This window comes from Lottia gigantea (genome assembly GCF_000327385.1).
Source record: "Lottia gigantea unplaced genomic scaffold LOTGIsca_9, whole genome shotgun sequence".
NCBI classification, from domain to species: Eukaryota; Metazoa; Mollusca; class Gastropoda; family Lottiidae; genus Lottia; species Lottia gigantea.
Genome location: NW_008710950.1, coordinates 4558876 through 4571061, shown reverse-complemented (window position 1 = coordinate 4571061; position 12186 = coordinate 4558876). Strand labels below are relative to the sequence as shown.

Genomic DNA, 12186 nt, shown 5'->3' with positions numbered 1-12186 from the left:
TCATTGAAACAACATTTCATTTCCTTCTTATGATTTAAAGTGAATTTATTTCGTTTTTTGTGTAGAAGGAAATGAAATGAATTCAATAATTCTTCCCTGAAATCCTGAAATGCTGGGTTGGAACACTGTCTTTTGTGGCAGTGGATGGCTCAGTTGGTAGCAAGTTGGAGTGTCGTCTGCTTGGACCAGTATATGATCACTGGCAGGATCAACCACATAGCCTTCCTTTATCTCGGAGAAACCACAAGAAGTGCTCCACAGAGTTTATCGATTGGGGAACCCCATCTTTAAAACCCTGAGTTTTACTATTAGGAACCTCATCTTTAAAGACCTTACTTTTACCATTAGGGACCTTATCTTTAAAACCCTGAGTTTTACCAATAAGGACCTTATCTTTAAAGACCTTACTTTTACCATTAGGGACCTTATCTTTAAAACCCTGAGTTTTACCAATAAGGACCTTATCTTTAAAACCCTGAGTTTTACCATTAGGGACCTCATCTTTAAAGACCTGAATTCTACCAATAAAGGAACCTGATCTTTAAGGACCTAAATTTTACCCATTAGAGAAGATCTTATTATTACCAACTGGGGAAACCCATCTTTAAGGACCTTATCTTTTACCAAGAAGCTAATGTTTCCACTTAATCAATGTTTTGCTTCAAAGACTACTTCAATCGATTCCTATTTAAGTACAATTTAATAATCAATACCAGTTTATGGAAGGCTAATTGGTGCACAATTTAGCATTTCATACGGAAGACAAAATAGGCCAAAATAACAACAATCTGACGGAAGAATTAGCTTAGTATGATTTTAGAGTGTCAGTCATCTGATTGGTCAATCACTTAAATTAATTTTAATCTAGCTTTATTATCCAATCAAATTACTGTATTGGATTAACTGATTGACCAATCAGATGACAGGAATTCTAAAATCAAAAAGTCAAGTTTCCCAGATTAAGGCTCCATTTTTATTTTCAAACGCGGAAAAAATTCTGGACACACATGGATTTGAAGGCTCAAATTTCGACGGTGAGCTGTGAACACTATTACTGATTAGTGTATCTAAATTCAAGTTTCTGAGAATAAAGTATGATTGGTTAAAAAAATGGCGCACCTGTCCCTTTAAACATCAAGTCATAAAAAAACCATTTGGACATTTGTAAAAATTACGCTGTTTCATTTTATGATCATGTCTACAATAATGGGCCATATTAAAGTAGGATCAAAAAGCAATCAGACCATTTCATCGGAAATAACAAACCTATCGTGTTGGTTCCATTAGAATAATTGCCGTGTTAGAAGAACACGATTTAGAACAATAATAAACACGACTGAATCAAAAACAACTGTCATAAAAAAAGACCTCAATTTTAAGTGAGTTTTTTCCTAGGTCTAAAAAGAAGTTTGGATTGGTGGAGCTTTTCTGTTGAATTGTTTAAATGGGTACAGATAATCCAGGAAAGATCAATGCTAAGAGGTTTGGTCAAGGATCAGCTGGTAGACAGGATCCTCATTATTCCAGTCAACCCAGCTGTAAATGGGTACAGATAATCTGGGAAAGATCAATGCTAAGAGGTTTGGTCAAGGATCAGCTGGTAGACAGGATCCTCATTATTCCAGTCAACCCAGCTGTAAATGGGTACAGATAATCTGGGAAAGATCAATGTCAAGAGAAGTGGTCTAGGATAAAGGAACCTGCCCAACAACCCTCGGAACAAACTGGCCACAAAACATCATTACAAAAACATCTTTAAAATTTCGACAGAAATTGAAACAAAGCAGAAACTAAGGAGGCAATCAAAAAGTGATTTAAAATGGTTGTGAAATGGTGAAACCGTTGTTATGTTGCACTCGAATCACTCAGAAAATAATTACACTTTTCACCAGAATCATTTCAATTGTCAGTTACAATTATAGAAACAGTTTCAATTGAAATGTATTTCGCTAATTTTCACAAGCATGTATCTTGAATCAAGTAGCATATCAGTTAAAAGCTCGGTGAAAATTTGAGCTTTTGAGCTTCATCTAAAGCTTAAGCTTAAGCAAACTAAGAGATAAAGTCAAAATTAATTCAAACTATCCATATCTCTTTTCACAATGAACATTCAACTTCAGGCTTGCTTACAATCAATGATTTCCAAAATGGAGACTTGCTTGCTTGCATAAGTCATGGCTGCCAAAAATATCGTTCAAATTAACCGACAACAAAACAAGTCCAACTTTGCGATAAATTTATAAGTATATCATCATCAGACGTATAATCACAATAAAATCAGAAATAGATCCAGAATGAGGCTTGCACCTGTCCCACTTCTGCTGGAATTTTATCTTTTTTCGATGGCTGTTTTATTGAATCTGGCAGACGCTTCATTTTCATCAGCGTTACTGTGTCAAGGTCATTTCTGTTTTTCTTGATTTGTTTTGATTGATTAGTCATAAAAAAACTCAGCAAATTTTTCATTTTTGATTGGCTAATTTTCAAAAGACATTAAATTTGATTGGTTAATTCATATCAAAACCGCAGCAAATTATGATCTTTTGATTGGCTAAATACTTTAAATGTTTAATTGTTAAAACCGCAGCAAATGTTTCTCTCTTGATTGGATGAGATTCAAAAATCTCCAACAAAAAAGTTTTGAAATTCCAAAAACCCACATTACACTTCACCACTTAAATCATAACGGAAGCATCTGCGAACAAATTAATTTCTTAGCCTCGATTTCACCCTAAGATTAGAGATCAGAATCAGAAATTAGCGGCAAGGGTCAAGGGTTAATTGGTGAGGTAAGATAATTTGGAAGATCAACGATAAGATGTGCAGGTTGCCGTCTGTCAGTTGTTGTTGGGTGATGATTCCCATCAGCCACCTGGTAACCAAATTTTTATGCCCGTAATGCACTTGAATGTAGTTCCGTTTTTTGGAAATTTGAGACCATTATCTAAGTAATGAAATGCTTGTTTTGCTATGTGGACTTTTCTGAAAGGGATGTAAAGTTGACAAACTCATTCAGAAAGTGTCGTTCGTGACTCCAACTCCAGCAATTATTGCAGTTAAGTGCAGATGACCCAAAATGCACCTGGAATCAATCATCCTTCAGCGGGCAAAAAAGCCAAACACATCAAAATACCATCAGGCAGACGCAAACTTCAAGCCAAAAAAAAGAGCTTTAAAAAAGTGCAAGGTTCAATGACATCATTATTAAGTTTAAATTTTGACACGTTTTTCATTTATAAAACTGCCTCATTAGAATTTTACGTGTATTTGCAGTATAGATTTTGTTGGTGGGGGAATTTCTCGCTTTATTTGGACAGCGATCTCATCTTTTGTTACCATCAATATTTCCCCAAACAAGCCGACTCAATCCCAGGGGAAAAGACACGCAGAGCAGCCATTTCTTTTTAATTCAGTTGATAAATTTTTTGAGTTTTTTAAGTGGCCATATTAAAAAAAAATATGGGCATTAAAACAGTTCAATTTAAGCTGAAAATTTGTGAAATAATTAATTTAAATTTTGTTCAAATGATGAAGTTATAATTTGTTCAAATGATGGATTATACTTTGTTCAAATGATGAAGTTATAATTTGTTCAAATGATGAAGTTATAATTTGTTCAAATGATGGATTATAATTTGTTCAAATGATGAACTGAAATTTGTTCAAATGATGAATCATAATTTGTTCAAATGATGAAGTTATAATTTCTTCAAATGATTAATTATAATTTCTTCAAATGATTAATTATACTTTGTTCAAATGATGAAGTTATAATTTGTTCAAATGATGAATTATAATTTGTTCAAATGATGGAAAATAATTTGTTCAAATGATTAATTATAATTTGTTCAAATGATGAAGTTATAATTTGTTCAAATGATGAATTATAATTTGTTCAAATGGTGAATTATACTTTGTTCAAATGATGAAGTTATAATTTGTTCAAATGATGGATTATAATTTGTTCAAATGATGAACTGAGATTTGTTCAAATGATGAACTAAAATTTGTTCAAATGATGAATTATAATTTGTTCAAATGATGGATTATAATTTGTTCAAATGATGGATTATAATTTGTTCAAATGATGAAGTTATAATTTGTTCAAATGATGAAGTTATAATTTGTTCAAATGATGAAGTTATAATTTGTTCAAATGATGAAGTTATAATTTGTTAAAATGATTAATTATAATTTGTTCAAATGATGAAGTTATAATTTGTTCAAAGGATTAATTATAATTTGTTCAAATGATGAATTATAATTTGTTCAAAAGATGAACTGTATTTTTCCAGTCAGAAAAAGATTTTTTTTTTAAATTTGCCTACTTTTTTCGTAAATAAAACCCGATTTTTTTCAACGCACATATAATTCTCGAATCTTCACATGTTGCTAAGCAACTTAAATTTATTCCATTTTTATTGAATAATCTTTCGATTGACATAAAATAAAACTGTAAACAAAATTTCTGTCATTGGATAGCAAAAATCTGACAAATCGGCAAATACAAGGAAACTTAATATGGGAATTAAAAGCTTTTTCTAGTCTCTCTGTGTTTAAACAGAACAGCAAATAAGAAATATGCATAAAATGAAATCAGTCAACCCAGCTGTAAATGGGTACAGATAATCCTGGGAAAGATCAATACCAAGAGGTTTGGTCAAAGATCAGCTGGTAGAAAGGATCCTTATTATTCCAGTCAACCCAGCTGTAAATGGGTACAGATAATCCAGGAAAGATCAATACCAAGAGGTTTGGTCAAGGATCAGCTGGTAGAAAGGATCTTCATTATTCCAGTCAACCCAGCTGTAAATGGGTACAGATAATCTGGGAAAGATCAATGCCAATTCCCAGCCTATTGGAAACTAATGGGCATAGGCATGGAAAGCCCGTGACTTCACCATATTGGAGACTAATGGGCAAAGGCATGGAAAACCCATGACTCCACTATATTGGAGACTAATGGGCTTGGAGAAAAGCATGGAAAGCCCATGATTTCCCAGCCAATTGTAAACTAATGGGCAAAGGCATGGAAGGCCCAAGACACCAACATATTGGAAACTAATGGGCAAAGGTACATGGGAAGCCCATGACTTCTCTAATGGGCTTATGGGCATGAATGTTAATGATTATTGAATATTCACAGTTCAAACCAGTGTATATACCTATCACACCAACAAATCCACAAAAAAAACTCAAACCGGTTTCTACTATCCAGTGCAAAAAGGTTAAATCAGAGTTAGTACAATATACACCACATATCTACACAACCCAAACCAGTTTCACAAACCAGGGTCATGTCTATAGTCAATTCCTATTCCAGTTTACTCAACCTAAACTGGTTTGTTAAACCAAATCTAACCAAAATCAGAATGATCATTCGAAGTCAATTTTTTAAGCAAGAGCAAAAATTGTCATTTATTTTGGAAATTGGAAACACTATGGAAATATTGAAAACTTTTTGGAAATTGGAGACATTTGGCAATTTAAAATTTTGAAATATTTGATATGCTTATAAGGACTTAACGCTTTTTTTGAAAAAAAAAAGAAAAACACATAAATAAACACAAGTACCATAACCAAGATAAAAATAAACACACAAAAAACACATTAAAAATATAAAAGATATTCCACTGCACGCTGCGCAAGCAAAAATTAAACACAAAAAAAATCATTTTTTCACAAAAAAACACAAAAACTTATGTTCACCTAAGAATGGGTATCCATGGCAACTGTGTTTGAGATTCTGTAGTCATGAATCTACATTTGGCGACCATTTTGTTTTTTTTCTCGTTCCTGCTTGGCTTCAGCTACACCTCAAAAAGGACAAAATGTTATCAATCATGGGATTCGTGGCAAAAAATTTGAGGGAATCGTTGGCTAGATTTTCATTATTGTTGACCTTTATAAGCAGGTCTGGGCGATTTTCAAAGTGGTCTCAATATACAGGTTTTACTGTAAGAAAAGATAAGTATTAATTTTTGCTTGTGCAGCAGATGCAATGCTTTACATATAACAAACAGACGACAAGGAACAGCAGAGGGTCGTGAAAATTTCAGGAGCATTCAAAATAATGTCCATTTGACATAACATGGAAAAAGTGTCTAGTTGGTTGGATGGGATAATAAACTGAGGCCCTGTGTGCTACAGATCCCTTGACAGTTGGAAATTGAAAAAAGAGTAGACCAATACCATTGTCTTGGCAAAATTTCCCTCATTGTACACTGCATGACATTGCCTGTCTTCATTAGCCCATAAGGTGTAGAAAAGTAGGATGTAAAACTCCATTCATTTCATTTCACTTAAGTGTTACAGTAGCAAAGAGAGATACCATCACGGACTAAGTATATCAAAGTTAAGAGCTAGAAATTTGATATTTCACATCTGGTTCACCATAACGGGGGTTACAACTCCAACAAAAGATAGACAAATAAAACTGAGAAGATGGAACTCTTCTGATATGAAGGAAAGAAAAACAGTCAAGTCACTGGGTGTGTTTTTATTAATAATAAGTCAAAAAGTAGACATTTTTGGGATGGAGTCATATGGTATTTCAAATTTGGACATGGATATTTTGGGGAAATTTTTTTAAAAATTTTGATTTTGAATTTGGTAAGGTTCTAAGACTTGCAGAGATTCCAAAGAGATTTTTTTCAGCCTGTTTATTTGTTCCAGGAACACTGATAACTTTTATTTGTAAAATTCGTGCCAAATGATTTGCAATGATGCCACAATTTGGTCAAGATTTTTGGAATTGCAGGAACCACAAATTTCAGACGTAAATTCGGAATGGTGCTAATAACAAAAATGTTCCTGATACACATAAAAAAGCTAAAAAAAACCATTAAATCCCCATGAGGTTTACATTTGATCAAATTATGACATCACAATTGCAAATACCATTTAACTTTGGCATCTTTTTAGAATTACAGGAACCACAGAAAAGTTTGACTGAGTTTTATAACATATTTTGGCGTTAAGAAGAGATCACTAAGATTCTTGGCAAGCCCAACTATCTCAGAGCTCTGACGTCACAGGGACCCGTGTTTATTTTCAATGGAAATACCAAAGGGCACTGATCAGATGTCTGAATATCAGACAAGATGATCTATCAAATAGTCTTGGAATCATGAACACTTGCAGGAATTTATCTTTGGTATTTCTTGGTTCCAAGATACGGTTTCAAATTTGGATAGAAGTGGGTGGCACAGTCGAAAGCTGGCATTGGAATGAGATTAAATGACATTTGGGACAAACTGACATTTGAGTGAAAGCTGACATTGGGATGAAAGCTGACATTTGATTGACATTGAGCTGACATTGGGATTAAAGCTGACATTTGGATGTGCTGACAATGGGCTGAAAACTGACATTTAGATGTGCTGACATTTGAGTGACATTGAGCTGACATTGGGATTAAAACTGACATTAGATTTTGAATTAACATTGGGCTGAAAACTGACATTTAGATGTGCTGACATTTGAGTGACATTGAGCTGACATTGGGATTAAAACTGACATTAGATTTTGAATTAATGGGCTGAAAACTGACATTTGGATATGCTGACATTTGGGACAAATTGACATCACATCGAGAGACACTGAGTCAACTCACACAAGCACTGACTGTGACATCCAAGAGAGGGTTAATGCCTGGTACCATAGAGCTGGCAGCACAAACCAAGCTTACCATGAGAGCATTAACCAGAGAGAAGTCAACACAATTCAGAAAAATCTAAAATTCACTACAACCTAATCTTAAAAATCCATAACAAACTTTTACACCCTACTATGACCTTCACCTTATCTCCAACCTTCCTGCTTCCGTCTGCTAAACTACGCATTTATAACCTTTGAAATTATCATCGCAACATTTTCTTAGAGCGTCTTATGTTTGTCTGACTTTTGTGAAAGGAGCATGTGCCATCTTGAATTTCCCAGAATGTAACTCAGAGGCCAAAATTTACAAGGTATCAGATAGAACAAAGAAAAATTCGGCCATTTGTTTAGAACTTTAAAGGTTAGAGAGGAAGGAATACTTGATTTTAAAAGGTCATTGATTGTATACAGTAGCAATGTACAGATAGGCATTAAAGGCATAGTTTGTCCTAATATTTTCTTGGATTTTTTGGGATTTAATTTCTTCCAAAATGGAGCCATTTTGATCAACTTAAAAAATTTTGCTATTCGAAAACAGATAAGCATTAAAGGATTAGTTTCTCCCAATTTTTCTCGATTTAATTTATTTAAAAATGGTGAAACAATGGTAGCTTTTAGTAGCTCATACAAATAAGTATTAAAGGCATAGTTCCTTGTTACAATTTTTCAATTTTCTTCAAAAAATTTCTGGATTTAATTTGCTTGAAAAATGGGAAGTTCGTAAGTATTTGGATTCAATTTGCTTAAAAATTCTGATTTAGAGAGGTACTGGCATTTCAATTTAGTAAATAAATTTTCAGGGAAGTCTCTCTTTAAATCTGGATTAACCAAGTTTGGTTCCAATTAATTGGCAACTGCCAAATTATATTTTTTAAAAAAAGGGCTTAAGTAAAACATATTTATAAAATTAAACTATTTTAAAGGTCTAGTTTGGTTTTTATGAAAATGAAAACTATCCTTAAATTTTCAACATAAAAATATTTATCAAACAACAGTCCAGTTTGAAATTTTCAGAAACCAAACTATTACTTGAAACATAACTATTAATAGAATAGCATTAAAACAGTACTCACCCATATTGGCTAGGTAAAATAGGCAATCCAGATTTCAAAGCAAATGGGAAGGCAGCTGAAATAGAAGGACAAATAAAATTAAAGGCAATGTTTGAGTTAAAATAATCAAAAATTATATTGGAATTTTTTTTAAATAATAAAACTAATAAAATGTGGCTATGATGTTAATAACAAAAATTCCAAAAATTATTCTGCTCTTTTTAATGAGTATAGCTTTAATAAAATTGATACAAAATTTGTGCTAAAAATATGTTGGGGGTTTTCTTTTTAATTTGAGTATAGCTTTAAAAAAATTCATAACAATTTGTGATAATATTATGCTATATTTTTTGATGCAATTTCAAAGGTAAAAAAAATTTGGATTTTCTTTTTAATGCTAAGTATAGCTTTAATAGAATTCAAAAAAAATTTGCTGCTAAAAATATGTTGGGTTTTCTTTTTGAATATGAGTATAGCTTTAATAAGTCCAGACAAAAATGTGTTTTGAGTTAAGTGAAGATGATTAAGACCATATTTTTGCTGAGAAAATATATACAAATTATATACAATAATCAAAATAAACAGGGATAAATACGATAGCTTTTTCAAATAAATATGACGTGTGTGTAAATAATCGTAAAACACCTGATGCCATTTGCCCAAAATATCAACTCAAAGACAAAGTTTTTATATCCTAGAGTTTTATATCCTACTGTTCTGTATCTTATTGAACTAATGAAATGAAATGGAGTTTTATATTCTACTGTTCTGTATCTTATTGGACTAATGAAATGAAATGGAGTTTTATATCCTACTGTTCTGTATCTTATTGGACTAATGAAATGAAATAGAGTTTTATATCCTACTGTTCTGTATCTTATTGAGCTAATGAAATGAAATGGAGTTTTATATCCTACTGTTCTGTATCTTATTGAGCTAATGAAATGAAATAGAGTTTTATATCCTACTGTTCTGTATCTTATTGAACTAATGAAATGAAATGGAGTTTTATATCCTACTGTTCTGTATCTTATTGAACTAATGAAATGAAATGAAGTTTTATATCTTACTGTTCTGTATCTTATTGAACTAATGAAATGAAATAGAGTTTTATATTCTACTGTTCTGTATCTTATTGAACTAATGAAATGAAATAGAGTTTTATATTCTACTGTTCTGTATCTTATTGAGCTAATGAAATGAAATAGAGTTTTATATCCTACTGTTCTGTATCTTATTGGACTAATGAAATGAAGTTTTATATTCTACTGTTCTGTATCTTATTGAACTAATGAAATGAAATAGAGTTTTATATCCTACTGTTCTGTATCTTATTGGACTAATGAAATGAAGTTTTATATCGCACTATTCTTGCAATAATGAACTTTAAAACAAGTTCAACTTATCAACAAGTACAACTTGTTTAAAAAAAACCAATATTAAATCGAAAACGAGATTAATTACTTAGATTAAAAACATGACGTCAACCAAACCTCGAATTTGCAAATTCAAACAAGCTTTTCACAATTTATGTCATTTTAATCCATAGCCTCAAAGCTTTATTACATAAATGATCAAATTAAGCCTTCAACGAGGAGATTAACTTGGGTTGAACTTGTTTCAATGTCGAAAGATTTATTGTGTGTTTTTTAACACAAATGAATTGATAAAAGTAAAGTTAATTCTTTTGACTGCATAAAAGTCAAATTTGTGTACATAAAAAATTTCTGGTTTTTTTTTTGGTTTGATTTATGTTATTGAAACGAATTCAAATATTTTTTTGCGTAAGAAATAACAAAAAATATCAATATTTGAAAATTTCGTTAATAGCTATATATATTTTTAGCTGAGAAAAAATTTTGCTTTTGCAAAATCTGTTTTAGGACCGAACATGGTGTGCTTATATTTTGTTTTGCAAGCTAAAAAGAAACAGCTAATGTAGAAATATATATCGAAAATCCAAATCCAATTCTAGACACAACTTGATATCCCATCAAAATTGACCAAACAAAATAATCAAATTGATTTAAACAAGTAAATTAATACACCACAAATAACAATCATGGCCAATTTAGTGTCAAAGGATTACGTTTTATGGCGACCATTTACACGAGTGATTAGGCAGTCCCTATTTTCCTACTCTGAAATCCAATCAATCCCAACGTGTTTTTATGGTTTTCACAGAAAGGAGAGCTAACCATTGGCGTGTTGAAGTAGCCATAAAATCTCATTTGGTCAGTCGTAAAATGGTCATTGAAAAGTCGTAAAATGAAAGATCAGATAATATGGAAAAGAAATGAAGTGTAAACACCCAACACCTGCTAGCAGACGTCACGAACATAATTAACTCTTTTTGTGAAGAGTTTAAGAGCGAGACATGTAATGAAAAGTTTTGGAGTTTTACATCCTACTTTTCTGCTTGCTTTGGTTAAATAAAGTGAGACAAATGCAAGCAGACTTCACCGATATAATTAACTCTTTTATTGAAGAGCTGAAGAGCGAGACTAAGATATTTGGAGTAATGATTGTGGGCAATCCGGGAAATATCGTGCTAAGTTAGGAGGTCTACTCCATTTCATATAAATTTGTTTGGTGCTTTTAAATCTTTTCTGCATCCTTCAGGTAAATGGCAGTGTACAATGAGGGAAATTTTGATCAAGATAGCAACAGACATAAGCCGATTCCAAACCAAGGCCCAGTATTTTACTTGCCTTGCACATTAAAGATCTTTTGAAAGTTTTCTGTCAGATACATACGTACATACATCCTACTTTCCTGCTTGAAATGCTTGCAGTGTACAATGAGGAGCCCTTCCCGTTTCTGATTCCAAACCACAGCCTACTAACCCAGCATCTACAAGCTGTGCACTGTTAAAAATTCTATCGAAAGTTTTGTGTGTCAAATCAATAAAACAAGCTAGGAGAAATCAAGACTCTTCAAATGGTGTAGAATGAAGTTAATATCAGTCTAACCTTGGCATGTGTCAGACTAAACGCTTCCCTAGTCATAATTTAGTACTTGAATACAAATCAACCTCCATGATTAGAGAGTTACACGCATAGTCAATTCTGATTCAAACAAAGCACCGAAAATTAGGATATCTTCGATCTTTTTATTTTTGATTTTTGAAAATGAGTTTTACATCCGACTTTTCTGCACCATTTTGTGCTAATGAAGCTCGGAAACACCATGCAGTGTGCAATGAGGGAAATTTTGTCAAGGCAGTTGAACTCGCCTACTCTTATATGATCTCCAACTGTCGAGGGCTATGTGATTTACAATATCATCTCTAAATAGTACAAAAGTGCGCATGTCATTTCTAAATTGACGTCATTAACTTACGCATAGTTATAAAGTCAATGTTATTTATACAACGATTGTACGCATATATCTCAATTCAAAAGTTATTACACTGTGACTTATTGAAAGGAACCTCATAAATATACCATCAAATAGTTAATAATGTATTCGAAGG

At 32.3% G+C, this 12186-nt stretch overlaps 1 protein-coding gene across 1 annotated transcript in view; it reads right to left on the bottom strand.

Moving 5' to 3' along the window:
• Positions 1-208: 208 nt before the first annotated feature.
• The window catches only part of LOTGIDRAFT_155961 (hypothetical protein), a gene marked incomplete at both ends in the record, with an annotated part of 31792 nt that continues 19814 nt past the window's right edge, over positions 209-12186 (bottom strand). Inside the window, 2 exons of the mRNA XM_009068457.1 lie at positions 209-518; positions 8733-8787. Of these exons, the coding sequence (XP_009066705.1) occupies positions 209-518; positions 8733-8787 (365 nt within the window). The remainder of the gene's footprint in view (positions 519-8732; positions 8788-12186) is intronic.